Source organism: Pelodiscus sinensis, chromosome 4 (genome assembly GCF_052426305.1).
Source record: "Pelodiscus sinensis isolate ZL-2025 chromosome 4, ASM5242630v1, whole genome shotgun sequence".
NCBI classification, from domain to species: Eukaryota; Metazoa; Chordata; order Testudines; family Trionychidae; genus Pelodiscus; species Pelodiscus sinensis.
This window is the reverse complement of record NC_143055.1, coordinates 41,260,961-41,280,120: the sequence shown is the minus strand read 5'-3', so window position 1 is coordinate 41,280,120 and position 19,160 is coordinate 41,260,961. Positions and strand designations below refer to the sequence as shown.

The window sequence follows — 19,160 nt, the reverse complement described above, 5'->3', positions numbered from 1 at the left end:
AATGTGAGAGTGCTCGGAGGTTGAAATATCACATCTAAGCGGATGCAATAAATCAACTGCTGGTGCTTTGATTTCTTATAAAACAGTATTATTACGACTTTTTGTTTTAATGAGGTCTCATACTTCCATTGTTTGCAGCAGGTAGTTGATTTTTGGCTAGGGGAATCCCTGAGGCTAAGGAAATACTGTATTTGTCCCCATGAAATTCAGCTGGCACCTTAGGTTGGGACAGGAAGTAATTTTCACAGGGGACCACTCCAAAGGTTAGGTAAGTGACCACCAGCCTCACTTTTCTACTACATTAATGGAGAAAGTGTGGGGTCTGGGATGGAGTTTGGTTGCAGGATCAGGGTTCTGACCTGAGGCAGGGGGTTGAGGTACAGGAGAGGGTGCAGGCTTTAGGTGGGAGTCTTTGTACAGGATATGAATGAGGGTGTTGGGGTGCAGAAGAAGGTGCCAGGTGCAGACTCTGACTGGGAGGTGCTTCCAGCTGGTGCCCAGCAGAGTGCTCAGGCAAGCTGCCTGCATACTGTAGCCACATATGCTGCTTGGGCAAGCAGTCTTAGTGCACCTCCTGGGGTGAGGAGACTGCAGGTTTCTGTGCACAGGCCTCACCTGCAAGTACCACCTCCACAGCTGCCATTGGCTAGTTTCCATGGCTGTCAATCCAAATGTTAGGTGCTACCATAATATAAATGTTAAATTATGTTTAAATATTTAACCAAAGTCTAACTTTTGCATTAGTCAGTATGTAGTTCTATTACATATTTTTATGACCTTTCAGAAAGGTCTATTAAGTGTTAAATATGAGTTCTTTTAAACACTTTGCTGCTGAGTCGATCGGGTATGCAGTTCTTGAAATTGAAATTCATATGGAACATAGTAAAAAAAAAAGTGTTGGGGGAGGAGATCCACAGTGCAATGCCTAATTGTAGTGTTCATTTGAATAACAGACAAGGTAGGTGTCATGTTTTAAAGAGAACCACATTAATGCTTATGGTTATGTAACCTCCCAGGATCTGTGATTATGTTTTTGTTGTTTCTTCTCTTCTTTTTGTTTTTGTTATTTTACACTTTTGACATTTTTCAGAGCGCCCTCTGCACTATTCAGAAAATGTGCTGGAACAAGTTCTTCATTGGAGTTCATTACCTGAGCCTGGATCAGCATATCTTGTAGTAAAAAGGTTTCTAACAGCAGACACGATAAAACTCTACAGTGGTATGTATCATTATCTTTTAAAAAAATTAGCAGTTTTTTATGTCTTAAGTACCAACATGGCATAAACTTTCTAACAGTTTAAGTGATTGTTCTATATATGTAAAATATCATTGGAATATTTGAAAAACTCCCAGGTGCTACACAGTATAAAAACCAGAGCCCTACCAACTGTTACATTGAATTTCTTTAAACAAATGAGTTAGTGGTGTTCTTGTTTTCCCCACACTATACAGTCCAGTAATTTTTCTATGAAAACATTTAGTAGCCTGATACCAAACTCTGTGGCAATAGTTCTGAAACCGTGGTCTGCATACCACTGTAGGTCCACAGAGCACTTCTAGATAATCCATGTTTTGCTTGCTGATATTTGTAGTACAGTTGTGCTCCATCCAGATTTTTCATTCGCCAGTAAAGGTCTAGCTAGACTTTTGTGGTGATATTTTTGATGAATACCTTTGGTGATGGCCTTTTAGTGTTAAGAAACTGACTGTATATCCCGATGACACTAACTGGAGCACTCGAGTAAACAGAGGACAGATAGAATCAAACTGCAAAAGAGAACAGGGCAGTTGAAGTCAAGGGTAGGAAGAGAAAAATCGGTACAACTCCCAAGGAATAAACATAGCCTAGATGTAAAATGAGGAGATGTGATCTAGCAGTTGCATCTACAGTAGGGATGTTAAATATTGGTTAATAGTCGATTAACCTCATGAATTTTTATTGATTAGTTGACTATTCTGTAATCCCTGGGGGTGGGGCCAGCAGCCAGTGCACTCGGGCCCCACTCCTGAGGAGCACTCTGCACTGCTGCCTCTCTATCAGAGGCAGCAGTGCAGACTGCCAGGCAGGAGCTGATCTATGAGGGAAGCAAGTTTAAAAACCAGCTCCCCTTGCAGATTGGCTGCCTGTTGCCCTGCACTGTTGCCTCTGATAAAGAGGCAGCAGTGCAGGGTGGCAGCATCTCCTGTCTGGGGGGTGGAGAGTGGGGAAGGGACTGAGCTCCTGGACCAAGCACGAGTTGGAACTGAGCCGGGCTGCCTGTCTAGCTGGCTCCTAGTACACTTTAAATGCAGAGATGCAGCGGGAGTAGGTTCAGGACCCGGCATGAGCCAGGACTGAGCCGGGCTGCTAGCCAGCCTGCTAAAAAATTTACTGGCGGGGAGGAGGAAATGTGTGTAGTCTATAGCATTAACCTATAAGTCTTTGCTTATTGGTTAATTGATGAATAGACTACACTGTTACATCCCTAATCCACAGCCATTTCATGTGTTGTTAGTTTTTCACTATATTTGTTTAAGGGAAAGTATTGGATTGGAAGGTGGTTTCATGAGGGGAATTTCTGTGTTGCATGTTTACACCAAAACAAAAACTGAAAAACAGTACATTATGGATTAAAGTTGTATGAAAGTGGTGTCTATGGCAATCAAACCTACAGCAGATATTTTTTTTGATAGACTAAGTTTTAATATTTCATCATCTATCAACATATCCATATAGATATTTTTCTCTGTGTCACTTCCAGTAACACACATATGTAAATCTTAAGTAGGGTTACCAGATGGGTTTTAAAAAAATACCGGACACACGTGATCTCAGAACGGGAGGGAGGGAACCGGCTGGGAGGGGAGCAGGGCTGGCTGGGAGTGGGTTTGGGAAATTTTAAATGAATGGAGATGCCTATCTCCTAGAATGGAAGGGACCTTGAAAGGTCATCAAGTCCAGTACCCTGCCTTCACAGCAGGATCAAGTACCATCCCTGACAAGTTTTGCCCCAGATCCCTAAATGGCCTCCTCAAGGATTGGATTGAACTCACAACCCTGGGTTTAGCAGGCCAATGCTCAAACCACTGAGCTATCCTTCCCCCAAGATTGGGAGGGGGACTGGCCAGCAGGAAGCAGGGCTGGCTGGGAGGAGGTCGGGGGAGTAGGGCTGGCCAGGGGCAGTGCAGGGGGGAACCAGCCGGTGGGGGGCAGGGCTGATGCAGGTGCACGCAGATCCTGCGGTGCTGCCTGTCCAGCGCACAGTTCCAGCGGGGTGCACGAGCGAGTCCGGTCCTGGGGATTCCATCCCACCCGGGCCCCGCCCTGCTCGGCCCCACCCTGCCCCGTCCCGCCTCCACTCCCCTCCTCTCTACTGCGTAGCTGTGTACTTCCTGGCTGGTAGACACACTCACGTAGTTTGAGCATGTCTACCAGCCAGGCAGTATGCAGCTAAGTACTGATACTCCTGATAATAATAAAACGTATTTAATTAGAAAATACCAGACATTTATATGTCCGATATTTTCTTCATTTGTTTCCTGGACAGTAAGCTCAAATACTGGACTGTCCAGTTCAAAACCGGAAACCTGGCAACCCTAATCTTAAGCGTATGTGTGTCTGTCTATCTCTCTCTCAGTGGTGAAGCTTCCTTCTATTAAGAACAAAGGATGACAAGAAAAGGTCGTGTGCATATGGTTCTGAGTGTGATTACCTTTTCTTGTCATCCTTGGTTCTTTTTGTAAGGAAGCTCCATTTCTAAGAAAACACTATCCACTATTTTAACTAGTTTTATTCTTCAGTTTCACCATCCTTGAGAGTAGTAATTTATATAAGACCCATACAAAGGATGGGAGAGGAAGAAATTAACTAGCCTGTTGAGAGCTTAGACTAACAAGACAATATTTATTCCCAGTTGGTATTTGATGCATGGCCAGTAAAGTGAATGAAGCAAAAAAGGTGTTTTTAGTTGGTCATAAGGTGAACTGCTGTGTCTTTTATCAAATGGCATTTCTTCATTGTCGGAGAGTTCATTTCCAAATATAGGTCATTGCAGTAATTTAGCCTGAAGGTCTAATTTGCACTTTGGAAGAACTTGTTGTATATTGGGTTGTAGATATAGATCTTGTTGTTATGGTAACTGAGTAGGTCACTGGGGTCAGCCCAGCTAGTCTGGGCTTGTTCTGGTGAGTTCTGTGCTATGCAATAAAATGGACACTTGCACCTACTCCAGCTCTCTGCCTTTCCACTGATTTCTTCCTATACTCTGAAACTCCCCACGACATAACAAGTGGCGACGAGGGTGGGATGCTTGTGCTGCCTCCAGCAACAAAAGAAGTAGAAGTCAATGTAAGAAAACAAACTCTTTCTGGCTGTTCTGGAAGGTGGGGGTAAGAACTGACTGCTACCCTGTGCAAACTGAAGCTAAGATCAAGGAGCCCAGAGACTGGAAAAGAAAAAAAAAGCGGGGGGAGTGCAGCAGCCATGGCTACACTTACAGGGCCACTGGGACCTTTTGAGGAGACTGTAGAGCAATGGCACGTATATACTGAGCGTTTTGAACTTTTTGTTATTGCAAATGACAATAAAGAAGAGAATAAGGTGCCAATATTTTTAAGTGTTGTAGGGGCTAAGACCTATTCTCTGCTACGCAGTTTGCTGCTCCCTGTTAAGCCAGAGACCAAATCTTACAATGACATTGTGGAAATCCTGGGGTCACATTATGCTCCAAAACCACCGGTAATTGCAGAAAGGTACAGGTTCCATAGCAGAGACCAAAAAGAAAGTGAAACCATTGTACAATTTGTAGCCAATTTGAAAAAGCTTGCTGAACACTGTGAATTTAAGGAGATGTTAAATGATGCCATACGTGACAGGTTAGTGTGTGGCCTGCACAGTGAAGCTATACGGAGGCGTCTGTTAACAGAAGCTCAGCTCACCTTACAGAAGGCCATTGGTATTGCGGTCTCCCTGGAACTGGCCACACAGGAGGCACAATACCTTAGTGCACCCCCTGGGGTGCATAAAATGTTCCAAGAAACTACTCACAAAACAGTGGGGAGCCAGGAATGTTACCGCTGTGGTAGGACAGGTCACCATGCCGCAGAATGCTGGTGTAAGAACCTAGTGTGTCGACAGTGTGGAAAAAAAGGACACATTGGGCGTGCCTGTAAACAAAAGAAAAAGAGGCCTGTGGCCTGGCGGAACAAAAAGGAAAATCTGCATACCATCGAGCAGATGCCTGATGATCAAAGCGACACCTTGTCTGAAGAAGAAGTGCCCTGCTATGTTTTGTCTTTGAAAGGGGGCTCCCATGAATACTGGGTAACCCCACTGTTGGATGGCAAACCAGTACGCATGGAAGTGGACACTGGTGCAGCAGTTTCATTGGTCTCAGACTCGGTGTATAAGGAAAAGTTGAAGCATCTTCCACTTAAGGCAATAAAGATCATTCTGAAGACATATACAGGAGAAGCAGTACCCCTATTGGGCACTACTGATGTTAAGGTGGAACTAAATGGATGGACTGCAGAATTACCACTGTTTGTGGTGAAAGGCCATTACCCAGCCTTAATGGGGAGATCATGGCTTAGGAAGATCCCACTGGACTGGGCAGAAGTGCACCGGATGACTAAAGAAGAAACAGGTCTGACTGATATATGCTGCTGTTTTTGGAGAGGATCTGGGAAGTATGAGGGGAATCACCGTGAAACTGAACATTAAACCTGGTAGCCAACCAAAATATCTGAAGGCCAGAACTGTGCCATATGCTATCAGACCAAAAGTTGAAGCAGACCTGGAGCGCCTAGTCAAAAATGGAGTCCTAATACCAGTTACCCATAGTCCATGGGCAACTCCAATAGTTCCAATATTGAAGAAAGATGGTTCTATTCGGATTTGTGGGGATTTTAAGGTCACTGTTAACCCTGTTTTATGTGCAGAGCAATACCCCCTTCCTCGCATCGATGACATCTTTGCGGGCCTGGCTGGGGGACAAAGGTTCAGCAAGATTGATGTGAGTCAAGCATATTTACAGATGCAAGTTGAGGAGGAATCCCAAGAGCTGTTGACTATTGTGACTCATAAAGGGCTTTATCGTTACTGTCGCTTACCCTTTGGAATAACTTCTGCTCCAGCCTTGTTCCAGAGAGCTATGGACCAGATCTTGTGTGGCTTGCCAGGAGTTCAGTGCTATCTTGACAACATCCTGGTCATGGGGAGGATCACCTTAAGAACTTAGAGGCTACCCTACAAAGACTGGAAGAGTATGGCCTACGAGTCCGTAAAGATAAGTGTGCATTCTTTCAGCCCTCTGTTGAATATTTGGGACACATCATTGATGCTACTGGTCTTCATAAGTCCCCTTCAAAAGTTAAGGCTATTGTGGAAGCTCCACCCCCTCAAAATGTTAGTCAACTTTGCTCATTTCTAGGACTATTGAACTATTATGGAAGGTTTATTTCACAGCTAGCCACACTATTAAAACCACTTCACGAGCTCCTTGGCCAGAACAAGGTCTGGAAGTGGACTGACGCCTGTGATGTTGCATTTAACAAGGCTAAACGTGCATTGCTAAATGCAGAGGTCCTGACGCATTTTGATCCATCCTTACCTTTACAGTTGGCTTGTGATGCCTCCCCATATGGAGTGGGCACGGTCTTGTCACATGTTATGCCCTCAGGAGAGGAGAAACCAATTGCTTTTGCTTCATGCACCTTAAGCACAGCTGAAATTAACTATGCACAAATTGAACGTGAAGCATTGGGAATCGTTTTTGGAATTCGGAAATTTCACCAGTACCTGTTTGGACGGAAGTTTACACTTCTCACTGACCATCGACCTCTGACGGCAATTTTTGGTCCACACTCAGGTATTCCACCAATGGCTGCTAGTCGTATGCAACGATGGGCATTGTGGCTTTCAGGACACACATATGAGATCAGATATCGGAAAGCCACTCTACATGGCAATGCAGATGGTCTCTCTAGGCTGCCTTTGCCAGTCAAATATCAAGATAGTGGCCAGAAGGAAATCTTTTACTTTGAGCAGGTAGAGAACAGGCCCATCACTGCTGCACAAGTTAAGAGAGCAACTCGTGTTGACCCAGTACTCTCCCAAGTAATAGAACTAGTGATGCGTGGAACATCTCTATGGAACTCTCAGGTCTCATCTGACCTTGTCCCTTACATGTCCAGGAGAACGGAGTTATCAACCCATTCGGGGTGCTTGTTGTGGGGAATGCGTGTCATTATTCCAAAAATACTGAGACAACAGATGTTAGAGCAATTGCATTCAGGTCACTGTGGAATGGTGCGCATGAAAGAAATTGCACGAAGCTATGTTTGGTGGCCTGGTTTGGACAGTGACATTGAAAAGAAGGCAAGAGCTTGTATTTCTTGCCAGGGTGTGAGGAATGCACATCAATTGGCACCTCTGCACCCATGGGACTGGCCTGAAAAACTATGGCAACGTATTCATGTTGATTTTGCTGGCCCATTTGAAGGTAACATGTTTTTGGTGGTGGTAGATGCTCATTCCAAATGGCCAAAAGTCTGTATAATGCCTTCCACTACTGCTGAGAGTACTATCCAAAAATTACGGGGAATCTTCTGTCATTTGGGTATTCCTGAACAACTTGTGAGTGACAACGGTCCACAGTTTGTGTCTCAGGAGTTTGGAAATTTTATGAAAGCAAACGGGATCCATCACATCACTTCAGCACCGTATCACCCGGCCACAAATGGATTGGCTGAAAGGTTTGTCCAGACAATGAAACAAGCTTTGAAATCGGTTAGAGAACATTCACTCGTACAAAAGAGTCTGGACACCTTCTTACTATCCTACAGAAACACTCCTCACGCTACAACCAAAGTGTCCCCTGCTTTTCTAATGCTGGGACGTCAGCTACGCACGTGCTTTGATTTGCTGAAACCTTCAGAACCACGACAAATTGTGCAACGTCAGCAGGAAGGTCAAGTTATCAGGCGTGCATCTAGAGCAAAAGACCGAACCTTTAGTCCTGGACAGACAGTTTTGGCTCGGAACTATGTTCCTGGAGCTAAATGGGTCCCTGCCACTATTATTGCTCAAACAGGACCTGTTTCCTATAGTGTCCGGACTGCAAAAGATCTCATCTGGCGGCGGCATGTAGATCAGTTATTGACAGGTTATTCCTGCCCCCGAGGCACATCTCCAGTTGAGTTGCCTGTCCTTCCCACTGCTGGTGAGCTACCGTGTCAAGAATCACCTGCTCCTGACTCTCCTCCTCCATCACCACCAGCGGCGAACAATAACCTCCTCCCTGAGCAGGCTGATCCAACAGCCTCACCTGTTCACACTTCAAGTTCCCAGCCCAGTGTCAGGCCTGCACCCATAACATCTTCGGGTGCGAGAACGCCGGATGTCTGCCGTAATCCACCTAGAGAAAGGAGGCCTCCTCAACGGCTGGACCTTTAGTTGAGATTAACTCACAGATGGGGCAAAATAATCCCCAGGGTTAGCTGGGAACTTGAGGCGTTCTACCCTCATTTCATAGTTAGTTTTTGTTTTCTTAAAGGGACGTTTTTATTAAGGGGGGAGGAATATGTTGTATATTGGGTTGTAGATATAGATCTTGTTGTTATGGTAACTGAGTAGGTCACTGGGGTCAGCCCAGCTAGTCTGGGCTTGTTCTGGTGAGTTCTGTGCTATGCAATAAAATGGACACTTGCACCTACTCCAGCTCTCTGCCTTTCCACTGATTTCTTCCTATACTCTGAAACTCCCCATGACATAACAGAGCTATCTTTACTTTTTATTTATTCTGAAACCTTTATATGTTCCCTTGGTTTTTGTGTGTGTCTTTGCTTGCTTCATCTCATCTCCGTATATTCAATTGGAATGGATCTCCATTAGCTGGTACGTTAGTTTGTCTCAGAGCTATGTAATTTAACTTGGGCCAGTTACATTGGTTTTGTGGCTACATACTAATGTTCATTCGTGTGGGTCTTCATTTCATTTTAATACTGCATATTGATAGTACTGTGTTTAGATCAGTGGTGGGCAACTTGCAGCCCATGCACAACATTCAGCCCATTGTGGTTCTCTGCCTCCTTCCCGTATGCCTATCATGCCAAATTTGGTGAGTGCGCTTGCTTGATTTTTGATTCAGAATATTTCTACAATGTTGCTAATTGTAGTTTTGATCATGGCAACATTATCACAGCTAAATAATCTCTTCCATTACTGCAGGATCTGTTCTTGAATTTAGGATTGCCATTTTAAGAAGTTTTTCCATGGTGAATATGTTTTAGTGTGACTAAAGCTTTGAGGACTTTTTTTCCCCTCTCCTTAATTACGTCTTGCAGCAAACAAGTTGTAAATACTACTTCTATATATATTTTTATTAGTCTCTACAGGACTACTACTTTTTTTTAACTTCTGTGGGTGTACTTGGTGATAGATTTAAGGTAGTTAGACATTCAGTTTACTTTGTCTCTGTCTGAACAAATGTCTTCCAAATCAATCACAATGACTACCAACTCCAGTATTATTGTTCCATTCTTATATCTGATGCACCTTCACATTTCCATCTAAAAAGGAAATAATGAAAGAAAATCAAATGTGGTTTAAGATTAATTTACCACCAGCATAACTGGCATAATTTTGGAAACGTTCACTTTTTGCTGTTCATCATAAAAACAGAAAATTGCTAAGGAATATTTCTATGATTTTCATGTCCTGTTTTCATAATGACACAAGGTCAATGAGACAAACAAAATCAAGAGTTACTAGGTTTTATTTTAATAAAAGTAAACTAGTTAAGCAGTAGGATGTTAAAATATAAACACAGTTTTAAAAAAGGTTCATTTTGCAAGGCTTTTAATAAGCCTCATTGTAATTCTTACTTTACCAGAAACATTGGCAATAAAAGTGGTAAAGGGAAGCTAGTAACTTTCTTTAAATTTGAAAGTATTAATTAACTACCATAAATCCAAAAAGTAATTAAGTTATTGGCAAATTAAAAGTGTGTGTGCACGTGCATATATACATAAATAAATTAAGAATTTGAAGGGGGTAAACCTTCTTAAATATGGAATGCACAATACTTCTATTTGTAATCTTATGTGTTTGTGTACACCAGGCATGTCCAAAGTCCGGCCCGGGGGCCAATTACGGCCCATGTTCCAGTTTAATACGGCCCCCCAGGTAATTTGGCAATATCTATCTTTTATGGCCCCCAACGAATCCATATGTATTGAGATGAATACATTGTAAAATCTCAGTTAATGTCAGTTGGTCTAAATCAGTTATAAATATATTTGGACACAACATGTATCTTGGTGTTATGTTCCTGTTCATATTTTTTGAACTTAAAAGTTGACAACCTTTATTACCAATAATATGTAATGTACTTTACAATGTTCCTGACATATATTTCAGCTTCCTGGATTTTTTTTCATCTGGCCTTCAGATATGAAAGGCAGAGTGATTTAACACCTGTTTAGATTTGTCATCCATGTGACGAAATGAAAAGTATGCCGTTTGCAATAAACTTTGCATAAAATAGTTAATTTGCATTTAATTTTAATGGTTCAAAGAATGTCAGGCAAAATGGTCGGCCCTCATGCATGTTCACTTCATCAAATCTGGCCCTCTTTGAAAAAAGTTTGGACACCCCTGGTGTACACGTATTGCTAAATGATGAAAACAAACCTTGGGAGCCCAGATACTATCCTTAAGCAAATGGTTCTGATTTCATCCCTCAGGGTCCCTCTGATCAGGCACCTAGTATGTCCTCTTCAGCAAATTTCCTTTTGTCCCTTTGTACTCAGAGGGATTCATTTTTTTATTTGGAATTTCTATGTTTATTTTTGGCCTATGTAACAGTGAAGATCCTAACATTGTTCCAACCTTCTAATTAGTTCTGTTAATTGCCCTTATTGCTGAAGCCCCACTAAACTTAATTTACATTTCTTTGGCAGTTGTTTACAACAGGTCTGATGAAACTTTGATTCACCATCATCACTAAATGCAATAGACATGGGAGCATAAAGGATGATTCTGAAATGATAAAAAATGATAAAAAATTGTCAATTTTTATTTCCCTTTAAAATAGACAAGAAAAATAGCATACTTACACATTTTTCATATTGTTTCCCTATGGAAGGGTGTGATTCAAAGCAGAGAGGGTTCATGACTTCTTATCAAGGGCATTCTGATGCATCCTATACTTACAAATTGAAAGTTGATTAGGACTAAAAAGAGAGAAGGGGTAGAACACAATATAGAGAGAGATGCTGTGAGTGGTCTCCTCACACTAGGCACCATGACATAGAGGAAAGTATGCAGCCACCAGTTCTGTAGAACAAAAATAAAATGGAAAGGGGACTTAGTGTCTTTTTTTTCCCGGATAACAAACCATGGGAATTGCAGTTATTGAGACAGGTAGTTTGGAAGCAGAACTCAAATTTTGGATCCACTAAGACAATTATACAATGGTCTTGTGACCTTCTAGAACACAAGCCAGATCAGTGAGAGGTTGTCACTGCCTGTCCTGTAATCTTGGGTGCCTCACAATGCTTTGCTGTTGTGGCTCCCTGCCTTGGTCTCATTAACAGCCCACCAGCATGTAAGTCATGTCCAGAGTGTCTATCTAGCGGAAGCCCTGGGACCCCAGCAGCTTGCCAGCAATACACTCAATACACTCATGCTTCCAGCCTCTTTGATTACTGTTAAAAGGATGACCCCAGCGCACTTCCAGTCCCAGATTTTCAGCCCTCTACTAGACAGCTAAGTTATTAAGATCCATTTCCTCTGTAAAGGGATCAATATTAATCAGTTTATTAGCTTAACTGGAGTTACCAAACAGTTCATTTTAAACTCCTCACTGGATTAGTTTTCAAATGTTTATTAATATAGAAAGGATTTTAAGTGAATTCAAGTACATGAGAGATTTACAAATGTTTACAAGCAATTTAAAGTGAAAACACACAAATGAAAGTCTAAAACTTAATCTAGCAAGGCATTATTTAAGTTTGCCTTTCTTACTAACAGTCTTCTCACCAACTGACCCTTTCCTTGGTCAGAATATCTCCCTGATGGACAAAGATGCTGGTGCTTTTGTTGTCTTAGGTGAGAGAGAGAACTTGTTTTTTCTCTCCTTTTTAAATTCCAGTGAACCTTTGAAGTTGATTCTTTTAAAGGTTACTCCTCGAAGTAAAATTTCCAAAAAATAAGGAAGGTGACATGGAATCTGGTGGCAAAAAATGATTCTGTGCTCTTTCTTCCCCTCACTTGTGTTTTCTGAAATACAAATTGTTCTGTTTTCTGCCACTTCTTCCTCCATTGTCTCGAGAATCCTGTTTCCCAGTATATGTAAATTGTGGCAAACACAGTCCTTTGTTTAGGATAGGATAGTTGAACAGCTTTTGCCTAGGCAAGGCCATCTGGTTTTGAACATGTGCTAGCAACATCATCCATATATATATTGACTAGTGATTAATTAGTTTTCAAATTATATGTCTCAAGACAGAGTTTACACAAAGGGGAGTGTAGGATATGAATATAAAAATGCTTTCATCCCAGGGATTAAAAAAAATATTCCATGACTCGCTCAAATGTCTTTTTGGCATCTATAAAAGTGAAATTAATTTCAACTCAGGATGTTTGGCATCCTGGATTATTCATAAGACTTCGTTGACCTTAATTTTTGCTGAGCCTTCTATGTTAGTGGTGTATTGAACTCAGGAGGAGAGTTTATTTGAGCCATGTCACTAGAAGTTTAGCCATTTAAAAAAAATATGTTTATCATCAAAGAGAAGGGTAATGTTTTAAATACAGCATTTTTGAAATGTAACAGAAAGTGAGATAGTATTGAAAGATCCAGGAAATTGCTTATCAAAAGTTGCTTACTACTCTTGAAAGAGGTTAATTTTAAAGGTTAGGTTTATTAATATATGCTAAAAACATTTGACATGGGGACTTTTTATTTTTTGTGATGACTAACTACCTTTATATCTTGTTGATTGGGTCATTCAGGATTTTCATTTGATCAGACTGTGCAAGGTGGTGGTGGTTATATAACTTTTTTATGGCAAGAGATCATCAGTAAGGCTCACTTGCATTTCATGAGTCTTCATTTCTTCCTCTAAAACAAGAATTTCCTAGATTAACTTTCTTCTGTCAGAAGTATATGGGTTAATGAACCTATGTATAAAATCCTTGGGAGTTTCCAAATAAAGTCTTGGGTCGCTTAAGTGAGAAACATTGACCTTTAAGAACATAGTCTGTTATTCCAATTTTTGTTTGGGGGGGAGGGAGAGGCAATACCCGCTTTGGAAACATAGATGAATTGAGACTTAATGGTCTCCTATTTGGTCATATTTTTTTATATGTAAAATTAGTGAGATTAAAACAAAAATGAAATAATTTTAGGTTTAATTTCAGCATCAGACAGCCAACATAGACTATAGTTCAAGGATAAGTTTTGTGATAAAGAACTGAAGCAATTTTCCCTAAGATTTGAATAAAAACCTATGTGTGTCAATCAGTTGGTAGAACTGAGAGACTGTCTTCAGTATAATAAATAAGCCTGATTATTGATGAACCAGAGGTTCAAAAGATTGTCTAGGGGTGGTGATTGTGGCAAGGGACTGGGGCTGAGAAGGAAGAAAGCCTGAGACTTAAATGCACTTAACCAATTACAAACTTTATTAACTACAATTTGATTATTTTAAATCGCTGTTTCTGATTCATCTTAGACAGAGCAGCATGGAAACAAAGAATATAACAAATAAAACCAATACAGCAATAATAAAAACTCCTCCTGGTAGCCAACCCTTCTATGGTTATCTTTGAACAGCTGGTGGAGTTAGTCATTAATCTACATACACTTAACAACCTCTAAATATGAAATGGTTAATACAATATAATAAGCAATTCTCACAAGCCCAGTAACAATTACAATGCACAGACACAAAACAACATGTAGCATGCTCCAGATTCGTACACCCTTTCGTGATTCGGTGGGTGGGAGGCGGCCTTGGGTGATCAACCCCTTAGCCAGGCTGGATGATACATGCCTTCTATTTTGATACGGAACCTCGCCGAGCTTAGGGTGCTTTATACTATAATTTTGACATCCGGTACCATATTAGGGTTATTTGATATCTGGTACCATATTAGGGTTCCTTCCTTGTGACATGACGTCTGCCTCAAGCCATTGTGGTCAGTGCCTGATGCAGACATGACTGGCAAACGTGAAAGCTAGCTATGTTTTTGCTTCCTGCTCTAGGTGCTTGTTAACTGATGTATATGACAGCTCATTTCTCTTATTCCTATCTTATCCTGGTTTTTTTTAGTGCTCGTTAACTTAGTGTATGGGACAGCTTGTGTCCCTGCGCTTATCTTTTTGGCCCACGTGCTTGCCAAGTTAAGTTCCATTTACTGAGAACTGTGCTGAGCACCTGAGGGATTTCAAGCTCTGTCTCTGGATCTGCCTCAGTGGCCTGTGTTTTTCTTGTGAGAGGTTTTAGTGTGGCAATATGGGCAATACACGCGAGGCTGTGGTCAAAAGGACCTGCTACACAACAATTATTATGATTTATTGCCCTAATCATGGACCAGGGTGATCTCTTGCCATACCTCTTGTCTTTTCTGTACAGCAGAATAGTTTTTTATTAGTTTGAGTAGTTTCTTGATTATTGTACAAAGAAATGCATGTCTGTAGAAGAATTTGATGATTCTGATCATGATATATTGTAGGAATCACTGGTTGCAAAATATAATTAAATGTGTAATTTGCTGTGAGGCATTGCTATTTTTTAAGTATCACAATCTTTGTACCTAAGCATTGCTTACATATGAATTAGTTTTCTTTGCTGTGCTCCTGATTAACTTTTGTGCATGGATGAAATATAGGATTTGCCTAAGATTTCTTGAAGATTTACTTTAAATATTGTTTCTTTCACATATCTTTTAAAGGTAGATTATTCTGCAACTTCTTGGTAAGTTGCAATTTGTGTACCAACTTTGTGAATCACGAATCAAAATCTTACTGAAAAGAAGCCAGCAATGTAAAAAACATTTAAATGGCAGGCTCCTGTTATAACCCAGTGTTCCCCCCTCCCGCCACTGAAAACACCTTAACAAATTGGCAAGATAGTTCTAGAGGTCGTAAACAACAGCAGACAAAGGTTTTTAAATAATTATTATCTGTTGTTACCAGGCTATGACTCCCTACACGGGTGAAAGTGTGAAGGGGAAATGAGGGAGACTATCTATCCTCTACCTGATTATTCCTCTTCCTACTTGCCAATCTGCTTTTACTACTGATCAGCAGAAGTGAAGTTTGTGCTGCTGGATTCTATGCCTTTCTGTAAGCCTTGTGTCAATAACTTCAAAATGAATGCTGTAAAGATCTGAACAAAAAAGAAAAGTACTGCTTTGTGTTCCTAATTTACTTTAAACTCTAGCATCATTTCAGTCACAGGAATCTAGGTTTCCTATACAGGTCATTCACGCTAGTTTTCAGATAAAAGGCAGAATATCCTTTGCTCATTTAAACATGAGTAGCCACAATCTTCACTGTCTTCGGTGTTGTCTCCTCCCCACCCCCTCGCCCCCAATTCAGACAGCTGTATTTGCTGTGGTATTCTATAGCACCTACTAGACTTTAAGTACAAAATTCCTACTTTACACCTCTTTTTCCCCTCACAGTCCTTTTCTATAATTGTTTTTTTTTACTTTTGCTAAATTCAGGACGGGTCTGGACTAATATTTTCTATGTTTGATTTAAATTTTACTTTGGGATTAGTGACCAAAAGTCGTCAGCTGACATTTGACCTACCTCAAATTAGTAGAACTGAATAAATAAAATATACTTGCAAAAATGTCAAACACTTGAAGTTGTGTCCCATTTAAAAAAAAAATCAGTTTTTCAAAAACATAACTGAGTTGACTGAAAACCTAGTTTTTAGCAGTGAAAAAAATTGATAGTTTGATATTTTTAAAAAAGTTAAATATTTTCACCCTCCAAAAAATCCTAAAGCCAGCATTTTTGTGAAACTTTTCAATTTCAAAAAAGCAGGGCTTTTGCCCACCCACTATATTCAAAAATTGTTGACCAGTTTTAGAAATAAATTGAGTACGATAGTCCAATGCCAACATGACATAATTGATACTTTTTGTTGATAGATTCGTTGAATAAATTGAAGTCTAAATAAGCTTTGGAATATTCTTTCCTAGAAATTTACCTTAGTCCTTTCACGTTCAGATTTAAGTACATTGGTGAGACAGCATAAGCAGTTCATAAGACCTCTGTGCTATCGATAGGTCATCTTTCAACACCAATATATTCATAATAAGCCTTTAAATAAGAAAGTTTAGAACAATCAAATCCCGGTATTGTGTTGGTACATAAACATGCTTAGTACTGATACATTCAGTACTCAGTGATTTCCAATATTTAAAAATACTCTAACCAAATGCTTTTCATCTTCTTGACAGAGAAGAACGCAAAAGATAATGTGAAAGCAGGCTATATGAAATACAGAGAACCACCATCAAAATTACTGACTGGAAATAAATTTCAAGAGCGTTATTTTGTCTTACGGGAAGGAAATCTGCTTCTTTACAAGGATATGAAGGTATAAACACATATTCTGAACCCTTCTAATTATGAGCAGTTAAACTTAAACAGCTTTCCTTTACATATGAAAAAATGAACACAGGTTGACAGGTAAATCAGCAATTTGGTTCTTGCCTATCCAATTCAGGGATTAAAATAAAAAAGATTTTTTGCTTGTTACAGTTGTTGAAGTGTAAGAGCTCATTTAGCTATGTTCATATATTATGTACTTTTAAAAATTAAAACAACATTTAGCAACCAGTGTAGTTTGTATGATAAACATAATTTTAAAAGAGCTTATTTTATGTCCGGAGAAGGTATAAATGTTGGGGTGGTGTTAAGTATAACTCTCAAATAAACACATTTCAAGGCATTTCAAAAACGTGGTGCAGGAGTGCAGGCAGTCCCCGGGTTACGTACAAGATAGGGACTGAAGGTTTGTTCTTAAGTTGAATCTGTATGTAAGTCGGAACTGGCATCCAGATTCAGCCGCTGCTGAAAGTGATCAGTTTCAACAGCGGCTGAATCTGGACGCCAGTTCTGACTTACATACAGATTCAAATTAAGAACCCCAGGCATCCTCAAGTCAGCTGCTGCTGCGGGACCAACCGGCAGCACCCCACCTGCTCTACCACAGGCCCGGGGCTTTGCTCCACGTCTCCCTGGTCTGTTGGGGTGGGGGGGCCACTAGCTGCGCCCCCCCCCCCCCCAGCAGACCAGGGACACGGGGAGCAAAGCCGCAGTGGCGGCAGGACCCCTCCACCTCCTGGCTTTTCTCCAGGTGTCCCCGGTCTGCTGGAGATGGTTCCCAGCAGACCAGGGGCACCCAGAGCAGCTTTTCTCACCCTGGAGGTCGAGGTGGCGGGACCGCTGCACTCTGGGCGGTCCCGCTGCCTGCGAGCTCCAGGGCGAGAGAGCCCCGTTCGTAAGTGCGGATCCGCATAACTCGGGGACTGCCTGTACAATACCTTTTTTGTTAGAAATATGATGAAAAAGATTTTGGAAAATAGCATCTTTAGTATATAGTACCTTCTCTTTTCTCCATTTCCCTCCCACACCCCAAAAAGGTATAAAGATGTTACTGAACTTTTGAATATTAAAAAAAGAAAATTTATATTATTGGTTTAGGCCCAGTCCTACAGTCATTTACACCTGTGCTTAATTTCCCATGCACGAGCAAATCTCACTTGATTAGTTAACCAGTTAAATGCTAAATATTGAGGAGTTTAGTATTTGCAGATCGAGAACTGTTTCATATGACTTCATGTACTAAACGCTAAGCTTAACTGGTTAACTGATTAAACAGGGGCATACACGTTTTGTGCAATTTATATAAACTTATAAACTAATTGAGTACAACATGGTTATGGTTACTTTTATTTGCTTAATTTTAACTTTGCTAGCTTTTGTTAAAGAATATATTTTAAGTAAAGTATTCCTTTTTTGGTCTTGATGCTGTTTTTGTCTGTGCAGCAGATTTATACATAGAATACTTTAGGGAAGGTATAGTATATGGGAACATCCTCCTTTTCTTAGAAAAAAGCTTAATTCAGTAATCACTAATATAAGATTATGCAAAAAGAAAATGTCTTTTTTATGAATTCTTAGTTATCTTAAGTAGAATGACCCCAGGATTTCAGAAAATATCTAATTACTTAGCATTAAAAATTGGCACATATGTGAGCATTAATTAATATTTCTAAACCTTAATTAGCACTTTGTCAGGAGTTTGATAGAATTAGTATAAATTGCCTTAAATTTTGTTTTTCCAGCTACTAAACTGTTCTGTTTCACAAGATTTTTGGTTTTGATATTTCTAAACTCAGGTGCAGTTTATATTAAGTGGTAAATATCGTATCAGCTTTAAATGGTTTTATAGAATTTTAAAAAAAGAAAGAAAAGGTAAATCGGGGGAAAAACTTTTCTGACTGGACACCTGGATGTATTTGTGTTTGGCTGTTATTTGATAGTGGCTTTTGCACTTGTATTTATTGTAGCTCAATTTTAAGAGCTATTTCGAGAAGGATAGCTGAGGGGGTTAGTACAGGTTGGACCTCCCTGGTCTAGCACCCTTGGGACCTGACTGGTCCCAGATGAGGGATTTTGCCAGACCGGGGAGGTCATTTTGGAACCCCTGATGCCAGCTCCCAGCCAGCTCCTCACCTCTTGCTGGCCTCGCTGCTTTGCCAACCCCGATGGGTAGCCATTGTTGTGGGTAGCCGCAGGCGCCACACTGTGGCTCTGGGTCCCGCTGGGCAGTCGCAGATCTCCCAAGCCTGTTGGGCAGACCTGCAGCCACACACTGGTGGTGGGCTCGCTGTGCTCTGCCGGCCCCACAGGGATCCTTGCCAGTAGCCTCCACCAGGATTCTCTGATCCTGCAACATCCATGCTGGACCATGGATGTTGCCAAACCAGAGAATCCCAGTTAAGAAAATTTCAACCTATATTTGCAGGTGGAGAACTGTTTCATATGACTTCATGTACTAATCAACTATAATTTATGAATGCTCATTAACAAATGTATATTTGTATATGCAGAAAATACATTCTTCTGGATGATTTCGTTAAGAGG

The 19,160-nt window shown here is 40.8% G+C and overlaps 1 protein-coding gene across 2 annotated transcripts in view; it reads left to right on the top strand.

The window, feature by feature from the left end:
* Positions 1–19,160, top strand: part of ARAP2 (ArfGAP with RhoGAP domain, ankyrin repeat and PH domain 2) — a 209,596-nt gene that overhangs the window by 172,388 nt on the left and 18,048 nt on the right. For both annotated transcript variants that reach the window (XM_006128750.5, XM_025187574.3), the window contains exons 27-28: positions 1,091–1,219; positions 16,466–16,605. In XM_006128750.5, the coding sequence (XP_006128812.3) occupies positions 1,091–1,219; positions 16,466–16,605 (269 nt within the window). The remainder of the gene's footprint in view (positions 1–1,090; positions 1,220–16,465; positions 16,606–19,160) is intronic.